The sequence below is a fragment of the Dendrobates tinctorius genome, unplaced genomic scaffold (assembly GCF_039654945.1).
Source record: "Dendrobates tinctorius isolate UK_male_01 unplaced genomic scaffold, ASM3965494v1 ptg000107l, whole genome shotgun sequence".
Classification (NCBI taxonomy): domain Eukaryota; kingdom Metazoa; phylum Chordata; class Amphibia; order Anura; family Dendrobatidae; genus Dendrobates; species Dendrobates tinctorius.
In genome coordinates, this window is record NW_027361775.1 from 37010283 (window position 1) to 37033179 (window position 22897).

The following is a 22897-nucleotide window of genomic DNA, read 5'->3' on the forward strand; positions in this document are numbered from 1 at the left end:
TCTGATTTCAGAGTGAAATCGCAGAATGTTATTTTTTATACCGACAGATTCTGTCAGTTAAAAAAATATCGGTCGTTGGTATTCCCCCCCCATATAATAACATTGGTGTGAGTTGTATCCAATTAAAAATCAGAAAGCAGTTGTCCGACTTATACACAAGTGTGACACTTGCCTAAGGGAGAGATAAGGATATACAGTCGATGACAAGCCTATCAGTGTCATACTTCTAAATGCAGGAACACAAAGGTTATTATTTTATAGGGCAGAGGTTAGGGTAACAGGGACAGAGTTAGCCACTAGGTCAGGCGAGACAGAAAGAAGATTATTGAATTGTTTTTCTCATTGTCACCAATGTACAAATTGTCATCTTATTGATTTTACCCCTTATTTTGCTAACCTTGTATAGAATTAATACATAAATTTATTTTTCTGTACTGAGTCTGCATTCTCTGTGCTACTGCATTCCCTGTTTACACTAGCATTGTATGCTTTTATATCAGGATCCCGTTATATTGAGCTGCGTCACTAAATGTAGTTTTCAAAATATTAACCCCTTCGCACCCGAGCCTGTTTTTGCCTTCATGACCGGGCCAATTTTTTCAATTCTGACCAGTGTCACTTTATGAGGTCATAACTCTAGAACGCTTCAACGGATCCTACTGATTCTGACATTGTTTTCTCATGACATATTGTACTTCATGATGGTGGTAAAATTTTTTAGATACGATCTGCGCTTATTTGTTAAAAAAATCAAAATTTGGCGAAAATTTAGAAAATTTTGCGATTTTCAAACTTTTAATTTTTATGCCCTTAAATCAGAGAGTGATATCGCACAAAATAGTTAATAAATAACATTTCCCACATGTCTACTTTACATCTGCACAATTTTGGAAACATAATTTTTTTTTTTAGGAAGTTATAAGGGTTAAAAGTTGACCAGCGATTTCTCATTTTTACAACAAAATTTGCAACACCATTTTTTTTAGGGACCACCTCACATTTGAAGTGAGTTTGGGGGGGTCAATATGACAGAAAATACCCAAAAGTGACACCATTCTAAAAACTGCACCTCTCAATGTACTCAAAACCACATTCAAGAAGTTTATTAACCCTTCAGGTGCTTCACATGAATGAATGGAATATGGAAGGAAAAAATAAACATTTAACTTTTTTTCACAAACATTTTACTTCAAAACCATTTTTTTTATTTTCACAAGTGTAAAAAGAGAAAATGAACCACAAAATTTTTTGTGCAATTTCTCCCGAATACGCCAATACCCCGTATGTGGGGCTAAACCACTGTTTGAGCACACGGCAGAGCTCAGAACGGAAGGAGTGCCGTTTGACTTTTTCAATGCAGAATTGGCTGGAATTGAGATCGGATGCCATGTCGCATTTGGAGAGCCCCTGATGTACCTAAACAGTGGAAACCCCCCACAAGTGACCCCATTTTGGAAACTAAACCCCCCAAGGAACTTATCTAGATGTGTGGTGAGCACTTTGAACCCCCAAGTGTTTCACTAAAGTTTATAATGTAGAGACGTGAAAATAAAAAAAATCATTTTTTTTCCACAAAAATGATTTTTAGCCTCCAATTTTTATTTTCCTAAGGGTAACAGGAGAAATTGGACCTCAAAAGTTGTTGTCCAATTTGTCCTGAGTACGTTGGTACCCTATATGTGGGAGAAAACTACTGTTTGGGCACACGGTGGGGCTCGGAAGGGAAGTAGTGACGTTCTGAAATGCAGACTTTGATGGAATGGTCTGCCGGTGTCATGTCGCGTTTGCAGAGCCCCTGATGTACCTAAACAGTGGAAATCCCCCACAAGTGACCCCATTTTGGAAACTAGACCCCCAAGGAACTTATCTAGATGTGTGGTGAGCACTTTGAACCCCCAAGTGTTTCAGTAAAGTTTATAATGTAGAGGCGTGAAAATAAAAAAATCATTTTTTTTCCACAAAAATGATCTTTTAGCCCCCAATTTTTATTTTCACAAGGGTAACAGGAGAAATTGGACCCTAAGAGTTGTTGTCCAATTTGTCCTGAGTACGCTGATACCCCATATGTGGGAGAAAACTACTGTTTGGGCACACGGTGGGGATCGGAAGGGAAGTAGTGACGTTCTGAAATGCAGACTTTGATGGAATGGTCTGCGGGCGTCATATTGCATTTACAGAGCCCCTGATGTACCTAAACAGTGGAAACCCCCAATTCTAATTCCAACCCTAACCCAACACACCCCTAACCCTAATCTCAGCCCTAACCCTAGCCCTAACCCTGGCCCTAATCCTAGCCCTGGCCCTAACCATAACCCTAACCACAAACCTAACATCAACACACCCATAACCTTAATCCCAGCCCTAGCCCTAACCCTAGCCCTAACCCTAGCCCTAACCTGTGTACCTGCTTTTTTTTTCTTTACTTTTTTTTATTTTTGTGACAAGATCGCTGTGCCAGGCATCGATCAGCTGTGCCAGGCAGCGATCTAGTCACACAGTAACGCTGCTTCACCTCTGATCATCTGTCAGTGTTAGATCAGAGGAGAAGCCGCGTTACAATGAGTGAGATCGCCGGGAAACAAGCAGATTTCCCAGCGATCGCTCCCATTGGCTGATGTGACGCTGACGTCATCAGGACCTGAACCAATCAGGTCTCGATGACGTCGGGGGTCCCAGCATGCATTGTGCACTGGGATCCGCGCGTTGTAAGGTATGTGGGGGTCCCGGGGGGCACAAAACCGCCGACAGTAGATAAACGTCGGCGCTGCACAAAGCCCAGCAAGCGCCAACGTTTATCTACTGTGGGCGGTCGGGAAGAGGTTAAGAGAAAGGTAAAAACAGGAATCAATGACAAATCAGGACTCACCTGAGAATCCATCATTACAGGTACAGGTGAAACTCCCTATTGTGTTAGTGCAGGTGGCATTATGTGAGCAGTTATTTCCATCCTGACATTCATTAATATCCGCACAATGGGATCCATTTCCTAAATAATAAAAATGGTTAATAGATAAATGAGGAAGTTACACGAGAGTTTTACTAGGGTCTATCAGATACAGCGCTCTGTGCTGGGCACTGAGTCTAGGGATTACTGCTATTCCCAATAACTGGTTACATATATGCCCCTTGATGAGTCCATTTACTTTAAAGTGAAAAACAGGTTCCAAAAGATTCACATTTAGACTCTATTGAGCTCCATTCAATCCCTGTCCTTCATTTATATGGGACACAGGAGCATAGGTGACAACACACGGTGCCATAAAATAACATTTTCTAAGTATTCTGTCAGGTTTTCATCTTATGGGAAGAATAAAGTAGACGCTACCGCCGGCGCTCACTGATGACATGGCCATGCTGTTTTCATTGCTTACCTGAGAATCCATCCTTACAGGTACAGGTGTAACTCCCTATTGTGTTACTGCAGGTGGCATTAAATGAGCAGATATTGGTGGTGTTACACTCATTAATATCCTCACAGTGGGTCCCGTCACCTGGTCAATATAAAATGGATCACAGTAATCTGAGAACATACAGATGTAACATTTCCTCACATGATGCATAGACCCTGATGGATGAAGAATAAATTGTAACTCTCCGGCTAACCTGATATGTTCAGTGGCTTCTACTGTGTTTAGCGTCCAGTTACAACTTCTACATCGTGATATATTTAGTGTAATTTAAATTACATGAACCATTCACTTCCATTACATTCCCATATTGTATTGTCCTTACCTGTGTATCCAGCATTGCATGTACAGATATAACTTCCCTCTGTGTTAGTACAGGTGGCGTCATCTGAACAGTTGTGCTTTCCATCACATTCATCAATATCAGCACAATACGACCCATTGCCTGATCACAACACAGAAATGATGACTTATTACTGAAGTCTGTGATTAAGAGCTTATCCACAAATGTCTTTCAATATGGTCATCAATGGATGATACTAAACTCTGCAGGAGAAACTACAGCCAAAGTCTATCAGTCTGTACTAATGTAACGATACACAAATACAAATCAAAGTCACCTTATATTAGTCATTGGGAAGAAAAAAAACAAAAGGTAAAATCACTGTATCTGATAACCTCATACTTCATTAATATACAGAATATGGGTAAGTGTGATATTATTAGATATGTCTGTAGCTATGACACCAGCCATTGTTATTGGAGAGTTATCCACTCTAGACAGCGTCCAGTGAATGGCTGTATATATAGACGTCTACAGTGGTAAGTGATTACCTTCATATCCATCATTACATGTACATAAGAGGCTTCCTGTTCTGTTACTACACGCTGCATTGGAAGAACAATTACTATCATCATCACACGCCGTCAGCGCCTCACAATTATATCCATCACCTATGAAGAGAACATAATGTAATGAATGAAATATAGCAATTAAATTATGAAATTTGCTTCACTTATAATGAAGGTTTTTTTCTAATATTCTTTATCTTTTATTTTAAACAGATTGACAATAATCTGCATAATATACATTTTGGGACAGATCTATGTTGGCTTGAACAGCGTAAAGGTCTATACTTTAAATACAGTTAACCCCTTTGAGCACCCTGAAGAGCTGGTGTCACAGTCAGGGGGCGCATATATGGAGTGGAGTACAGTTCGCTCCATAAGGTAAGATGTCAGCATCTGCCTCTCACACAGCCGCCATCTGCAATCTACGAGCAGCCACCGACCGCAGATTTTTTTCAGTTGCTGCTTAACTATTTAAATAGCGATATCAGGGAATGAAGAAGGGACAGTAAGGCAGCTCGTCAATCTGTTGAAAGCCTCATCACCACCATGCTGGTCATTCTATGAGGTCCGGCCTGTGGATGGGTTTTAAAGGAAAATGAAAGTTACACTGCAGCATTGCAGTATATAGTATAAATAAATACTGTAAGTAATCGCGGGTTCAAGTTATCTAAAGAGAACAAGAAACAAACTAAAAAATTATATATATACATAAAGGATAAGAAATATATACAAATTTAAAGGAAATATGCCAGTAGGATCAACCCTTGTAAGCCATCTACCTATGCATGTAGGTCATAGAAAGTTGAATAAAATGATACCCGGATATCTGCAATCCAAAGATTGGTATGTAAGATGAGAAAGCTTGGGCTAGGGGAAAATGTGTGTAGATGGGTAGGTAGCTGGCTTAGTGATAGAAAACGAAGAGTGGTTATTAATGGTGCATACTCAGATTGGGCCAGGGTTACTAGTGGGGTACCACAGGGTTCTGTATTGGGCCCCCTACTATTTAATATATTTATTAATGATCTAGTGGATGGCTTACACAGTAAAATATCAGTATTTGCAGATGATACAAAACTATGTAAGGTAGTTGACACAAAGGAGGACAGTTTGCAACTACAGACAGATTTGAGTAATTTGGAGAATTGGGCTGAAAAATGGCAAATGAGGTTTAACACAGATAAGTGTAAGGATATGCACATGGGAAGGAGAAACAGATGCTACAATTACTTACTAAATGGGAAACTGCTGGGGAAATCAGACATGGAAAAAGACTTAGGCATCTTAGTCAATAAGAAGCTAAATTGGAGTGCCCAGTGTCAGGCAGCTGCCACCAAAGCAAATAGGGTCATGGGATGCATTAGAAGAGGTCTGGGGACACGAGATGAAAACATAATTCTCCCTCTGTACAAATCACTCGTCAGACCACACTTGGAGTATTGTGTGCAATTTCGGACGCCGGTGCTCAAGAAAGACATTACTGAACTTGAAAGGGTTCAAAGGCGGGCTACTAAAATAATAAATGGAGTTGGTTCACTACAATACCCAGAAAGGTTATCAAAATTAGGTCCATTTACTCTAGAAAAGAGAAGACTTAGGGGAGACCTAATATATATGTACAAGTATATCAGAGGGCAATACAGAGATCTCTCCAATGAACTGTATGTACCAAGGACTGTGACAACAACAAGGGGGCATTCTCTTCGTTTGGAGGAAAGACAATTTCTGCACCAGCATAGAATAGGGTTCTTCACGGTAAGAGCAGTGAGGCTCTGAAATTCTCTTCCTGAGGAAGTGGTGATAGCCTACTCACTGAATGAATTTAAGAAAGGAATGGATGCTTTTCTTGTGAATAACAGTATAGAAGGTTACGAATAACAGAATATTATAGGTAAATGGTTGACACAGCTTAGGGGAAGGAATTTTTTTCCCTATGGAGAAAATTGGCTTCTACTCTGTGGGTTTTTTTTGCCTTCCCCAGGATCAACAATGCAGAACAGCCGCACTAAAAATAGGCTGAACTAGATGGACATAAGGTCTTCCTTCAGCCTTCAAAACTATGTTACTATATTGTAAGAAACTCATTGATGGTTACCGGAAGCGGTTGGTCGCAGTTATTTTGGCTAAAGGTTGTGCAACAAAGTATTAGGCTGAGGGTGCCAATACTTTTGTCTGGCCCATTTTTGGAGTTTTGTGTGAAATGATCAATGTTTTGCTTTTTGCTTCATTCTCTTTTGTGTTTTTTCATTATGGACAAATTAAATGAAGATAATAATACCAAACAATTTGTGTTTGAGTATTGAGTATTATCTGACAGAATTGCAGGGGTGTCAATACTTTTGGCCACAACTGTAAGACATTCTCCAGACCAGTGACTGAGCTGGCCCTATTGTTGTCTTCAGAGGAAAGTAATGTGGCATCCGTTCAATGCCAGACGGGGAGTGTTCTGTCTCCGACATCATCAATGACTCGTAACTGCCTGTTCTGATAACATATAATCATTGCTGTATGCTTAGAATGCTCAGTTTGCTATACAGTTTAATGTTCATTGTTCCCTTAGGTCCATCTAGTGGCCAAAAGATATTACTGCATGATGTTATGTATTGTTCTTCCTGGTTTATTCCTTCCAATTTCTAATGCACCTTGGGTAACCTCAAGGGATCATGGTCTATGCCAGCCCCCTTCTTCCCTTCAGTCGCCCATTTCTTTCAAGTCTGCATATTGGAAGCACCTCATCGCATGTTTCCCCTTGCGTTAGCATCGGTGGTATGTAATCATTCCCTCTGTATATTCTGCCTTATATCAGCTAGCTTAGTTACAACCCCTGCTCAGCTAGTAGTTCAGATTGTATGTTATGTATAATGTATATTTCCATGAATCCTATACTGATCCTTTGTATCTGTTTCTGTTTGCAGTTTTACCACATACACATCTATATCTACGTTCAATAAACCACAGATTCAACTAGTCTCCCTTATTAGACTCCAGCATAGCAGTTTAGCTGCTTGTTAAGCTATATGAATCCCGTTCATTTAGTGAGGACATGACAGGGACATGAGCTGTCTCGTAAGAAATGAGGACAACGGAACAGGTCTGTGACAGAAGATACTGTGCATAGTGTGGCTCCTGTTTGGGCATGAAGCAACAACCTCTATTGGAAGGTAAAAGTGCTAGAAGAAGGCCTCTACGTTTTCAGCTCGGACCCTTATGGTTAACATGAATACTTCGGATTTTTGCTTAATGTAAAATACTGCCTAAGTTTATAGATTGGTTTATGTCTCATTGTGCCAGATTTTGAATTGTGACAGACAATGGTTATCAGTGTTAGGCCGGGGTTACACGACCGCAGATTTTCTCATCCAAGAGAATTGGATCGATTACCCTAATGATACTCCAATTAAACATTGATTCGAGATTCTTCAGAGCGCCAACATAGTGTGATCCAATACTCTCAGGTGAGAGAATCATAGCACACTGAAATGAGGGGATGGAGAACAAAATTGCTCCATCTTTTCCATTGTGTGAGTATGCAGAAATCGGACTACACTCAAATGTTATCTGAGTGCCGTCAGGTGTTTTTTCACGCAACCATAGACTTCAATTGGTGTCTTCTGATTTCAGAGTGAAATTGCAGAATGTTATTTTTTATACCGACAGATTCTGTCAGTTAAAAAAATATCGGTCGTTGGTATTGCCCCATATAATAACATTGGTGTGAGTTGTATCCAATTAAAAATCAGAAAGCAGTTGTCCGACTTATACACAAGTGTGACACTTGAATAAGGGAGAGATAAGGATATACAGTCGATGACAAGCCTATCAGTGTCGTACTTCTAAGTGCAGGAACACAAAGGTTATTATTTTATAGGGCAGAGGTTAGGGTAACAGGGACAGAGTTAGCCACTAGGTCAAGCGAGACAGAAAGAAGATTATTGAATTGTTTTTCTCATTGTCACCAATGTACAAATTGTCATCTTATTGATTTTACCCCTTATTTTGCTAACCTTGTATAGAATTAATACATACCATATATACTCGAGTATAAGCCGACCCCCCTAATTTTGCCACAAAAAACTGGGAAAACTTATTGACTCGAGTATAAGCCTAGGGTGGGAAATGCTCCATAGATTATTCCCCCATATGCTGCCCCCATAAGAAGCTCCATAGATTATTCCCCCATATACTGCCCCCATAAGAAGCTCCATATTGTTCCCCCATATACTGCCCCCATTAGAAGCTCCATATTGTTCCCCCACATACTGCCCCATTAGAAGCTCCATATTGTTCCCCCATATACTGCCACCATAAGAAGCTCCATATTGTTCCCCCATATGCTGCCCCCATTAGAAGCTCCATATTGTTCCCCCATATACTGCCCCCATAAGAAGCTCCATATTGTTCCCCCATATGCTGCCCCCATTAGAAGCTCCATATTGTTCCCCCATATACTGCCCCCATTAGAAGCTCCATATTGTTCCCCCATATACTGCCCCCATTAGAAGCTCCATATTGTTCCCCCATATACTGCCCCCATTAGAAGCTCCATAGATTATTTCCCCATGCGCTGCCGCTGCTGCTGCATGTAAAAATAAAAAAAATGACATCCTCTCTGTCGCTGGGTGTCAGATACTCACCTGTCCTGCGTCCATGGCTGCTCACCGCTATCTGCAACGTCATCAGTCAGTGACGTTCAGACTGCAGGGGGCGCGGCGCGCACTAATCACGTCACCGCGCCCTCTGCTGTCTGAAGTCACTGACCGATGACAGACAGCAGCAAGCAGCCATGGACGCAGGACAGGTGAGTATCACTATACTTACCCGTCCTGACACTGTGGTGTCTTGAGCCCCCAGCTTCTCCGCGCTCTCTCTTCCTGCCTTCAGCGGTCACGTGGTGCCGCTCATTAAAACTCATGAATATGCGCATATTCATGAGTTTTAATGAGCGGCACCACGTGACCGCTGAAGGCAGGAAGAGAGAGCACGGGGAGAAGCTGGGGGCTCAAGAGACAGCGTCAGGACGGGTAAGTATGACCTGACACCCCCGCCCCCCCTCCCCCTCCGACCCCCCGGTGTATATGACTCGAATATAAGCCGAGAGGGGGACTTTCAGCCCAAAAAAACGGGCTGAAAATCTCGGCTTATATTCGAGTATATACGGTAACTTTATTTTTCTGTACTGAGTCTGCATTCTCTGTGCTACTGCATTCTCTGTTTACACTAGCATTGTATGCTTTTATATCAGGATCCCGTTATATTGAGCTGCGTCACTAAATGTAGTTTTCAAAATATTAACCCCTTCGCACCCGAGCCTATTTTTGCCTTCGTGACCGGGCCAATTTTTTCAATTCTGACCAGTGTCACTTTATGAGGTCATAACTCTAGAACGCTTCAACGGATCCTACTGATTCTGACATTGTTTTCTCATGACATATTGTACTTCATGATGGTGGTAAAAATTTTTAGATATGATCTGCGCTTATTTGTTAAAAAAAATCAAAATTTGGCGAAAATTTAGAAAATTTTGCAATTTTCAAACTTTTAATTTTTATGCCCTTAAATCAGAGAGTGATATCGCACAAAATAGTTAATAAATAACATTTCCCACATGTCTACTTTACATCTGCACAATTTTGGAAACATAATTTTTTTTTTTTAGGAAGTTATAAGGGTTAAAAGTTGACCAGCGATTTCTCATTTTTACAACAAAATTTGCAACACCATTTTTTTTAGGGACCACCTCACATTTGAAGTGAGTTTGGGGGGGTCAATATGACAGAAAATACCCAAAAGTGACACCATTCTAAAAACTGCACCTCTCAATGTACTCAAAACCACATTCAAGAAGTTTATTAACCCCTCAGGTGCTTCACATGAATGAATGGAATATGGAAGGAAAAAATAAACATTTAACTTTTTTTCACAAACATTTTACTTCAAAACCATTTTTTTTTATTTTCACAAGTGTAAAAAGAGAAAATGAACCACAAAATTTTTTGTGCAATTTCTCCCAAATATGCCAATACCCCGTATGTGGGGCTAAACCACTGTTTGAGCACACGGCAGAGCTCAGAACGGAAGGAGTGCCGTTTGACTTTTTCAATGCAAAATTGGCTGGAATTGAGATCGGATGCCATGTCGCATTTGGAGAGCCCCTGATGTACCTAAACAGTGGAAACCCCCCACAAGTGACCCCATTTTGGAAACTAAACCCCCCAAGGAACTTATCTAGATGTGTGGTGAGCACTTTGAACCCCCAAGTGTTTCACTAAAGTTTATAATGTAGAGCCGTGAAAATAAAAAAAATCAATTTTTTTCCACAAAAATGATCTTTTAGCCTCCAATTTTTATTTTCCTAAGGGTAACAGGAGAAATTGGACCCCAAAAGTTGTTGTCCAATTTGTCCTGAGTACGTTGGTACCCTATATGTGGGAGAAAACTACTGTTTGGGCACACGGTGGGGCTCGGAAGGGAAGTAGCGACGTTCTGAAATGCAGACTTTGATGGAATGGTCTGCCGGTGTCATGTCGCGTTTGCAGAGCCCCTGATGTACCTAAACAGTGGAAATCCCCCACAAGTGACCCCATTTTGGAAACTAGACCCCCCAAGGAACTTATCTAGATGTGTGGTGAGCACTTTGAACCCCCAAGTGTTTTTCAGTAAAGTTTATAATGTAGAGGCGTGAAAATAAAAAAATCAATTTTTTTCCACAAAAATGATCTTTAAGCCCCCAATTTTTATTTTCACAAGGGTAACAGGAGAAAGTGGACCCTAAGAGTTGTTGTCCAATTTGTCCTGAGTACGCTGGTACCCCATATGTGGGAGAAAACTACTGTTTGGGCACACGGTGGGGCTCGGAAGGGAAGTAGTGACGTTCTGAAATGCAGACTTTGATGGAATGGTCTGCGGGCGTCATATTGCATTTACAGAGCCCCTGATGTACCTAAACAGTGGAAACCCCCAATTCTAATTCCAACCCTAACCCCAACACACCCCTAACCCTAATCTCAGCCCTAACCATAACCTTAACCACAAACCTAACATCAACACACCCATAACCTTAATCCCAGCCGTAACCCTAGCCCTAACCCTAGCCCTAGCACTAGCCCTAGCCTGTGTACCTGCTTTTTTTTTCTTTACTTTTTTTTATTTTTGTGACAAGATCGCTGCCCTGCGATCTGACTCATAGTAACGCCACTTCTCCTCTGATCTCACACTGACAGATGATCAGAGGTGAAGCAGCGTTACTATGTGACAAGATCGCTGCCTGGCACATAATAACGCAATTTCTCCTCTGATCTCACAATGACAGATGATCAGAGGTGAAGCAGCGTTACTGTGTGACAAGATCACTGCCTGGCACAGCTGTGCCAGGCAGCGATCAGCTGTGCCAGGCAACGATCTAGTCACACAGTAACGCTGCTTCACCTCTGATCATCTGTCAGTGTTAGATCAGAGGAGAAGCCGCGTTACAATGAGTGAGATCGCCGGGAAACAAGCAGCTTTCCCAGCGATCGCTCCCATTGGCTGCTGTGACGCTGACGTCATCAGGACCTGAACCAATCAGGTCTCGATGACGTCGGGGGTCCCAGCATGCATTGTGCACCGGGATCCCCGCGTTGTAAGGTATGTGGGGGTCCTGGGGGGCACAAAACCGCCGACAGTAGATAAACGTCGGCGCTGCACAAAGCCCAGCAAGCGCCAACGTTTATCTACTGTGGGCGGTCGGGAAGAGGTTAAGAGAAAGGTAAAAACAGGAATCAATGACAAATCAGGACTCACCTGAGAATCCATCATTACAGGTACAGGTGAAACTCCCTATTGTGTTAGTGCAGGTGGCATTATGTGAGCAGTTATTTCCATCCTGACATTCATTAATATCCGCACAATGGGATCCATTTCCTAAATAATAAAAATGGTTAATAGATAAATGAGGAAGTTACACAAGAGTTTTACTAGGGTCTATCAGATACAGTGCTCTGTGCTGGGCACTGAGTCTAGGGATTACTGCTATTCCCAATAACTGGTTACATATATGCCCCTTGATGAGTCCATTTACTTTAAAGTGAAAAACAGGTTCCAAAAGATTCACATTTAGACTCTATTGAGCTCCATTCAATCCCTGTCCTTCATTTATGTGGGACACAGGAACATAGGTGACAACACACGGTGCCATAAAATAACATTTTCTAAGTATTCTGTCAGGTTTTCATCTTATGGGAAGAATAAAGTAGACGCTACCGCCGGCGCTCACTGATGACATGGCCGTGCTGTTTTCATTGCTTACCTGAGAACCCATCCTTACAGGTACAGGTGTAACTCCCTATTGTGTTACTGCAGGTGGCATTAGATGAGCAGATATTGGTGGTGTTACACTCATTAATATCCTCACAGTGGGTCCCGTCACCTGGTCAATATAAAATGGATCACAGTAATCTGAGAACATACAGATGTAACATTTCCTCACATGATGCATAGACAATGATGGATGAAGAATAAATTGTAACTCTCCGGCTAACCTTATATGTTCAGTGGCTTCTAATGTGTTTAGCGTCCAGTTACAACTTCTACATCGTGATATATTTAGTGTAATTTAAATTACATGAACCATTCACTTCCATTACATTCCCATATTGTATTGTCCTTACCTGTGTATCCAGCATTGCATGTACAGATATAACTTCCCTCTGTGTTAGTACAGGTGGCGTCATCTGAACAGTTGTGCTTTCCATCACATTCATCAATATCAGCACAATACGACCCATTGCCTGATCACAACACAGAAATGATGACTTATTACTGAAGTCTGTGATTAAGAGCTTATCCACAAATGTCTTACAATATGGTCATCAATGGATGATACTAAACTCTGCAGGAGAAACTACAGCCAAAGTCTATCAGTCTGTACTAATGTAACGATACACAAATACAAATCAAAGTCACCTTATATTAGTCATTGGGAAGAAAAAAAACAAAAGGTAAAATCACTGTATCTGATAACCTCATACTTCATTAATATACAGAATATGGGTAAGTGTGATATTATTAGATATGTCTGTAGCTATGACACCAGCCATTGTTATTGGAGAGTTATCCACTCTAGACAGCGTCCAGTGAATGGCTGTATATATAGACGTCTACAGTGATAAGTGATTACCTTCGTATCCATCATTACATGTACATAAGAGGTTTCCTGTTTTGTTACTACACGCTGCATTGGAAGAACAATTACTATCATCATCACACGCTGTCAGTGCCTCACAATTATGTCCATCACCTATTAAGAGAACATAATGTAATGAATGAAATATAGCAATTAAATTATGACATTTGCTTCACTTATAATGAAGGTTTTTTCTAATATTAATTCTTTATCTTTTAGTTTATACAGATTGACAATAATCTGCATAATATACATTTTGGGACAGATCTATGTTGGCTTGAACAGCGTAAATGACTATACTTTAAATACAGTTAACCCCTTCGAGCACCCTGAAGAGCTGGTGTCACAGTCAGGGGGCGCATATATGGAGTGGAGTACAGCTCGCCCCATAAGGTCAGATGTCAGCATCTGCCTCTCACACAGCCGCCATCTGCAATCTACGAGCAGCCACCGACTGCAGATTTTTTCAGTTGCTGCTTAACTATTTAAATAGCGATATCAGGGAATGAAGAAGGGATAGTAAGGCAGCTCGTCAATCTGTTGAAGGCCTCATCACCACCATGCTGGTCATTCTATGAGGTCCGGCCTGTGGATGGGTTTTAAAGGAAAATGAAAGTTACACTGCAGCATTGCAGTATATAGTATAAATAAATACTGTAAGTAATCGCGGGTTCAAGTTATCTAAAGAGAACAAGAAACAAACTAAAAAATTATATATATACATAAAGGATAAGAAATATATACAAATTTAAAGGAAATATGCCAGTAGGATCAACCCTTGTAAGCCATCTACCTATGCATGTAGGTCATAGAAAGTTGAATAAAATGATACCCGGATATCTGCAATCCAATGTCTTATTCCAGAGAAATTCCCATTTTTTTAATATATACATAAGCTAAGATATATGGCCCAGACAAAGACAAAAAAAATCAGCTGGTCATGAAGGGATTTAAAACTGGATGTGGTACAGGGGGCCAGAAAAACAGAAATCAATGATAAATCATAACTTACCCGAGAATCCATCTTTACAATTACAAATGTAACTTCCTTCAGTGTTATCACAGTTTGCATTAGGTGAGCAGATATCATCGGTCTCACATTCATCAATATCATCACAGTGGGTCCCGTTACCTGATTAATATGAAAATATTTTAGATTTTAGAAGTAGAGGTAATAATGAACAGGTATTAATCTACCTACACACATTGTCTAATCAGCGGTTGAAAAATAGAAGCATGAAAACATTAACTCATCAAGTCCAAAAATGAAATATTACAGATAGCAATGAGAGAATCTCCCAAAATCCGATTGGGGCAGAGTCTCTCAATTCAGGCAGAAAGTTTATTTTTCATAAATTTAATCTAAAATTTATCAGCCTTAAATTGAATTAAAAAAAATCTTTCCCTTTCTTCAGCTTCCTACGTATCTGGTTCACTTCCATCAGTCCTCCAATTGTCCCTCCTGTCTTCTATCTTCTTCCTTCTATTTTCTTTTCGGCCAGGTCTTCCATTACGCCCTACTTTATGATGAGGAGTGCAAAACACATCACTGATGTGACTGGTGATGAATGAACCCTATAATTCAGAAAATTGCCACTCGGTTGGCTAATACTTTCCTGGGTTCATTTAACCCCTTAACCCCCAAGGGTGGTTTGCACGTTAATGACCGGGCCAATTTTTACAATTCTGACCACTGTCCCTTTAAGAGGTCATAACTCTGGAACGCTTCCATGGATCCTGGTGATTCTGACATTGTTTTATCGTGACATATTGTACTTCATGTTAGTGGTAAAATTTCATTCAAATAACTTGCATTTATTTGTGAAAAAAACAAATTTGGCGAAAATTTTGCAATTTTCCAAATTTGAATTTTTATGCCCTTAAATCACAGAGATATGGCACACAAAAAAACTTAATAAGTAACATTTCCCACATGTTTACTTTACATCAGAACAATTTTGGAACCAACATTTTTTTTTGTTAGGAAGTTATAAGTGTTAAAAGTTGACCAGCGATTTCTCATTTTTGCAACATCATTTTATTTTTACGGACCACATCACATTTAAAGCCACTTTGAGGGGTCTATATGATAGAAAATACCCAAAAGTGACACCATTCTAAAAACTGCACCTCTTACGGTGCTCAAAACCACATTCAAGAAGTTTAGTAACCCTTCAGGTGCGTCACAGGATTTTTTTGAATATTTAAAAAAAATGAACATTTAACTTTTTTTCACAAAAAAATACTTCAGGTTCAATTTTTTTTATTTTACCAAGGGTAACAGGAGAAATTGGACTGTAAAAGTTATTGTGCAGTTTGTCCTGAGTACGCAGATACCTGATATGTGGGGGGCAACCACTGTTTCGGCGCATGGCAGAGCTCAGAAGGGAAGGAGCGTTGGTTGACTTTTTCAATGCAAAATTGGCTGGAATTCAGATCGAACGCCATGTCACATTTGGAGAGCCCCTGATGTACCTAAACAGTGGAAACTCCCAACAAATGACCCCATTTTGGAAACTAGACCCCCCCAAGGAACTTACCTAGATGTGTGGTGAGAACTTTGAACCCCCAAGGGCTTCACAGAAGTTTATACCGTACAGCCTTACAATTAAAAAATCATATTTTTTCCACAAAAATGATCTTTTCAGGGGCGTGGCTTGGGCCTCGAGCAGGGCAGACGTGTTTCCCTTGAGCTCGTCTCTCCTGAGCCTTCGGGGGAACCTTCTGCTCCTTATAACCTAGGCTAAAGCCACTAAAAGACTCTCTGGAACATCGAGGGAGTTTCTAGGAGTGAAGGAGCAAAGTTTATCGGCTCGAAGAGGACATCGGCGGCTTATTTGAGACTCAGAGGCCCGTTGGTGGAGGGGCACCGGCCATCTTTGCCCTGTGTGCCGAGAGGGAGAAGCCAATTCCCCTCATCAAGCCCGACTGAGAGACTGACCTGCAGCTTAACGGTGGAGCGGGACCTCTGGACGACGAGAGCTGTGTGACAGGTGCGGCTGCGGAGGGGTCGGGTGGCCGAGGGCTGGTTCCCCACCACGGGTTTCCCCCTCCCCTCCTCCATTCCAGGCTCCAGTGAAGTGGGGGCGAAATCTTCTCGGGCCTCCCTTCCCCCCTTTCCTGCCTGGAACGTTATAATAAGAGCTGTGCCTGTCAGGACTTAACAGCGGTCACTCCTCCTTCACCACGGGGAATCCCCAAGCAAGATAACAAGCTGGACCCAGGAGCGTGCTGCTTGACACGGAGCCCCCCCTCTCTCCCTCTTCCTCCACTCCTGTGTGCAGCTGTCAGCACACTATAAATCACACACAGCAATGCTCACTGAGCCTGCAGGTCCTCGGCTGCCCTGTCAGTGGAGGGAAGGTTGTGGGAAATCAGACTGTGGACTGAGCCCCTGGGCACCGTGGCTTTGCAGGGTAAAGAGTTTTTTACTGGGGCCAGTGTTGTGCTGAGATAAGGGGAAGTACAAGGCACCATCACTACATCATTAACCCCGCCCACGAAGCTCCAAGCCCGGGAATCCCCCCAGTCTGCTCCCTGCCAGCTCTGCTGATTAACCCCTTGTGCCCTGGAGGGGAAAAACAGCGGCCCTATAAGGACCAATAAACTGGGGTCGTCACCTTGTGTGAATCATAGTGCTCTGGCTCTGTAAATATAATCAACCAGCGATCTCTCTGTACCCCCTGTCCTCCTGGGTGCTATGCCATTTGGGTTATGGAGTAGGAGCACCATCTACTGGCCAGCCCTGGTAACAACATCTTATTAATGTCTTCCTTCACAGTAAAGGACATGTTCTATTAATCATCCTGATGTAGCCAAGCGGCGTGTATATCTGCCCATTTTCAGCAGCCTTATAATGGTCCGCACAAGTCATAAAACTCGGGCAAAAAGTTTCACCAAACAAACCCCTGCAAGTAACTCATCAGCCCCCAGGGGTGAACTGGACAGATTCCTAAAAAAGAAATTAGTGATGTCGCAATCGCCAGATAAACAGAAGGCACGTAGTGCCCAGACTGAGACATTCAATGAGGCCTCAGACGCTGACAGAGACGCAGACTGTGAATCCACTTCTGAGGACTCAGCCCCGATCTTTAGATCCTATATGAAACATTTATTAGAATCCACGATGAAACCTTTGCTTAAGGAAATGTCTGAGATCAGATCTGATATACGCCACATAAGCCATAGGGTGGAGTCTCTGGAAAACGCCCAAGTGGGTCTGATAGAAGCATCTAATTCCCTGGGCGACCATCTTCAGACGCATCGACAACACCTCAATTCTGTGTACCTTGCTCTGGAGGACCAAGAAAACAGGAGTCGGAGAAAAAAACATACGCTTACGCGGCATACCCGAGTCTTTCGCGCCAGAAGCACTCAACAAAGTGTCCAAAGAGATCCTTGCGGACATTTTAGGCCCAGACAGGGTGAACACTATCATCATAGAGAGGGTGCATAGAGCCCTCAGACCGAAACCTAAAGTCAATGAACGTCCAAGGGACATAATTTGTGGCCTCCTCAGTTATGTTGACACTGCAGCAATTTTAACAGGCGCAAGAGAAAAAGCGCCATTGATATACAACGACGCTAATTTCCAAATTTTTCAAGATATCTCCCCAGCCACACTATCTAAGAGGAAAATCCTAAAACCACTGACTGATGCGATCTTGAAACATAGGCTGCGCTTCAAGTGGCTGTTCCCCTTTGGGGTGGGAATCACAAAGGAAGGTCGTCAGATCACTATCCGCACCCTGGAGGATTTAGATGCTGCCTGGGAGTCTTTGCAAATTGATCCCATTTCCATCCCCTCGTGGATGCCGCTTGATATGGGAGTTCCCATCCCACATCTGGATAAGCCAGGTGACTGGTCGACTAAGCAAAAGTCTGCCTCCCCAAAGGCTAAAAGGCATATGAACAAATCTCAATCTACTTGAGCGAGACTATTATCTTTAGACAGGTCAACCTTTGTCCTGGGGTTGAGTCGGCAAAGTGGTTGCGGACAGCGATTGTCCAGCATGTGATCACTCCTTACTGACCCCCGCTTACTTATCTGCGAAAGGAACATTATATTTAGCTCATGGAGCAAGCCTCCCATCCGTGGTGCTCTTGGGCCTGCTGACGCAGGAGGGGAGGATTTTTGTTCTCCCCCCATTGCCCCCTGTTTTCTTTTTCAGATGGGAACTCAAATATATCTTCAAGTCGCCGGAAATAGTAATGGACTTTAGTTTAATAACAGGTTGCTAAATTGCCTCCCCATTTATCCTTAAAAGGTTTGCTAGGGAATGTGGGACTATGTCCACTCCTTATTCTATGCATTTTTACTTGCAGTTGATATTCTTCTAGATTCACACTGTTGCTTTAATTTGAGTGCTTAACTCTTCATTTTATTTTTACACGTTGCTTGTCTATGTTAGAACTCATCTTCAACAATTGGGTCTCTACGAACCCCCCCTGCAGAAGATGAGACTGCTTTTGTAATTAGTTTTGTTGTTCTATTGTTTTATCCCCATTACAGGTATTCTTTTCAGGCATTGATCTCCGATGACACATTTGAACATGGCTAACAATATTGGAGAGAGCTCGGTCGTTGTGGCATCCTTCAACGCGAAGGGTATGAATAGCCCCGCCAAACGACGTAGTCAGATTATTTCCCTCCTGAACAAGTCCCGCTCCCAGGTAATTCTTTTTCAAGAAACACATTTTAAAGTGGGCTGGCCCCCAGACATGACTCGCTCAGTGTTTCCTACATGGTATCATAGTTGCTCGAAGTCGGCCTCTAAAGGAGTTAGTATAGCATTCAGGAGAGAACTTCCCTTTGTTTTAAAATAGTATTGCGGACTCGGAGGGCAGGTATATTTTTGTGAAAGGCTATCTGGCCTCAACTCTAATGACTTTTGCCAACATATACGCACCAAATCAAGGCCAAGTAGAGTGGCTGTCTACCACTCTGGAAGTGCTCACTCTATTTAAGGAGGGACTCCTACTCTTGGGGGGCGACTTTAACCTGACAATGCAGCCAAATGTGGACTCGTCCTCGGGGAGATCGTCAATCTCTAAAAAGGAGAGAAAAGTGCTCTTGGAAAAACTTTTGTCCCTTCACTTGGTGGACTCCTGGAGATTAGCACATCCCACCGACAAAGACTACACATTTTATTCCCCCACACATGACACATATCATAGACTCGACTATATATTGGTTCAAGCCTCGTCCATCAAATCGGTCACTTCTATCTCTATAGGCCCCATAACGCTATCGGACCATGCCCCGGTCTTCATAGCATTAAAATTAGACTCCCTCTCGTGCTCCCCTCTCACATGGCGACTGAACGAAACACTTCTAGATAATAAGGATAATGTTTCTCAGATTGATTTTTCTTTAAAGAGGTTTTTCAGGGAGAACATGGTGGATGGGAGGTTAACCCCAATTATATGGGAAACACATAAAGCCGTCTTGAGGGGGGAGTTGATCTCCCTGGGGACCCACATTAAAAGGAGAAGAGACAGGGAAATCCTTTCCCTCTTACATCAAATTGCCACTATGGAACGCAAACGGAGGACGTCAGACAATGTCCGTGCGGACCTGATGTCATTAAGGGAAAAACTTAAAGATTGACTCAATGTGCGTTCTGCCAAAATGTATGCTCGCTGTAAGCAAAAAATATATATCCATGGGAATAGAGGAAGCAAGCTCACCTCAAAAATGTTAAAGGCACAGAGGGAAAAATGTTTCTTCCGGCAAATACACACGGAGGGGGGAAAGACTGTGACAGACTCCGATGGTATAGCTGAAGCATTTTGCTCATATTATCACTCACTATACAACTTAGATCCCCATGTGGATATGAGAGACCCCCCTAGTGCTATTCAACGCATACAAGACTTCCTCTCCACCCTCACATTACCTGTAATCCCCACCTCTGAGTATTCGACTTTACTTGCACCAATCTCCACCCAGGAAGTAGAGGAGGCAATTACCTCGACCCTGGGAGGAAAAACACCAGGCCCAGATGGCTTTCCCATCATTTATTATAAGACATTTGCAGAAACTCTCGTCCCGCACTTGGTTGAACTGTTCAACCTGTTCCTTTCGGGCTCAACTCCTCCTCCGCAAGCCCTGGAGGCACACATCACGGTGCTACCTAAGGAGGGGAGGGAGGGGACCCTGTGCCGTAATTACCGTCCAATTTCTCTACTGAACGCGGATCTCAAACTTTGGGCCAAAATATTGGCTAACAGGATACACCTGGTTCTAGCTGATCTAGTTCTCCCTGACCAGGCTGGTTTCGTGCGTGGAAGGGAGGGGAGGGACAACTCTAGGAAGGTCCTACAGGCCATCTCTTACGCTAAGCAGTCACGTCAACCACTTATCCTGCTCTCTACAGATGCCGAAAGGCTTTTGACCGTATTGGCTGGAGATATATGGCTTGTGTTCCCTCCTCCTTTCATAGACGCAATCATGTCACTGTATGCCTTCCCTACAGCCAGGGTCAGGGTGAATGGGATATTGTCGGCACCTTTTGCCATCAATAATGGCACTAGGCAGGGTTGCCCTCTCTCCCCTACTTTATTTGTCTTAGTGATGGAGTCATTCATCCAAGCCATCAGGCAGGACCCCGGGATTGAAGTATTTAAAATTAATCAGCTGGAATTGAAAGCGGTTGCCTTCGCAGATGACCTTTTATTACTTTTATCTAACCCGATAACTGCAGTTCCTAGGGTCCTGGAACTCTTCTCCCTATTCGGAGAACTCTCAAATTTTAAAATAACCTTAGATAAATCTGAGGCTTTACATATCACGGCAACGGAGAGGGATGTTCAGATTCTGAAAAGCCTGGCCCCTTTTACATGGCAACGCAATACACTCAAGTACCTTGGGATATATATTTCGAACGACCCCTGTACGCTGTTCCAGTAGAACTTCCCCCCCCTGTTAGAACATGTTGAAACTCATTTAAAGACATACGACGTTCCCCTCTTGTCCTGGGTGGGTAGGGTAAATGTGATGAAGTCATACGTGTTCCCTAAAATATTCTATGTGATGAGCATGATCCTAATCGAACTCCCTGAGTCATTCTTACGCGCTTTAGATCGCCAGATGGCGAAAATTTGTTTGGAGACACAAAAGGGCCAGGTTGCCCTTGCGGCTCCTATCGTGCCCAAAGCGAAGAGGGGGAGTTGGCCTACCTAATCTCACGGCTTATCATCAGGCTATCTTATTGGCAAACTGGTTGAAATTAATAAAATGGGCAGAAAAAGGACAGGATGCACACACAGAGATGCAGCTCATGGGTAGGAACGCGCTAAAATTCTTGTGGACAGATTGCCCACTACTTAAAACTGGTCTGGGAGATATCCTTCTGGCCATCCTACGCACCAGACGCACATTGATACCGATAAGAGCACCCCACTGCAACTTCCTAGATAAAATGCCAATTGGGCTCATACCTTACATATTTATACCAGATTTCACAGACCCATATGGACTCTGGTCCTCATTACCAAACAATCCTATTTCTCACCTATTACAAGGGAAAATTCCATGCGCAAATGGCTGGCCAGTGACTGCGGGGAGACGTCCCATAAACCATTTACAACTCTCACACGTAACTTACTTTATGAGTCAAATCAAAACACTCCCTCAGTTGCCCACTAAATGGCTCTGGTTGGAAATATTGATGAAGGTTAATCATTTTGTCCCGAAAGTGGCATCAAAATTCTATTCCAATCTCATAGATGAGGAAAACTCCTCCCAGCCACCTTTCCTACATTCGTGGGAAGTGGAATTAAATATTTCTTTATCCCCACTGGACAAACAAAAGATCTGTGCTGCTTCTCCCGTTGTGTTCTATTTCAAGAGTCGGCTTATAAGTTACTATCGCGATGGTACTACACACCAGAAAAACTGCAGATTTGGGACTGATTAGTTCCCCTCTGTGTTGGAGGTGTGGGGAGTCGCGGGCTAACCTGTCCCACATTTTCTGGTTCTGTCCTACTCTCGCCCAATTCTGGTCAGATGTCATGGGGTTTATGAAGAACCTTAGCATACTTAAGGCCGACTTGACTGCAGCGGAGGCACTCTTATCCTTACCCTCAGAAAATTTCCAACCTAAGAAGCATGAGCTAGCGCCATTGATGCTGGGAGTGGCAAAATAATTGATCGTCCTTAGGTGGAAACAGCAAACCCCCCCCCGACTCTGACAGAGTGGAAACGTAAAATAAGCGATTTGTTTAGACTCAAGGAACTTACGAATTGGGACTCGTCATCTCATGAGAAATTTAAGAAAACCTGGGCACCTTGGATACTTTTCCAGGGCACTGCGGGGATTCCGGGCCCGGAGCCGGCTGGGGGGTGCCACGGCGGCCGAGTAAGTAGCGAGGGGTGATTGAGCCCTGGGGGCCACTGAGCCAATTTCTTCAAACTATCTAAGGTCATAATTACAACAGACATGCATGAGAGAGCGTTGTATCGGCTGAGGCAACA

At 42.7% G+C, this 22897-nt stretch overlaps 1 protein-coding gene across 1 annotated transcript in view; it reads right to left on the reverse strand.

The window, feature by feature from the left end:
• Positions 1-22897, reverse strand: part of LOC141100709 (uncharacterized) — a 424196-nt gene that overhangs the window by 44604 nt on the left and 356695 nt on the right. The window contains exons 94-102 of the mRNA XM_073589356.1: positions 14432-14551; positions 13414-13533; positions 12905-13024; positions 12544-12663; positions 12039-12158; positions 4242-4361; positions 3733-3852; positions 3372-3491; positions 2867-2986 (exon numbers count right to left, since the gene is read on the reverse strand). Coding sequence (XP_073445457.1) covers positions 2867-2986; positions 3372-3491; positions 3733-3852; positions 4242-4361; positions 12039-12158; positions 12544-12663; positions 12905-13024; positions 13414-13533; positions 14432-14551 — 1080 coding nt within the window. The remainder of the gene's footprint in view (positions 1-2866; positions 2987-3371; positions 3492-3732; positions 3853-4241; positions 4362-12038; positions 12159-12543; positions 12664-12904; positions 13025-13413; positions 13534-14431; positions 14552-22897) is intronic.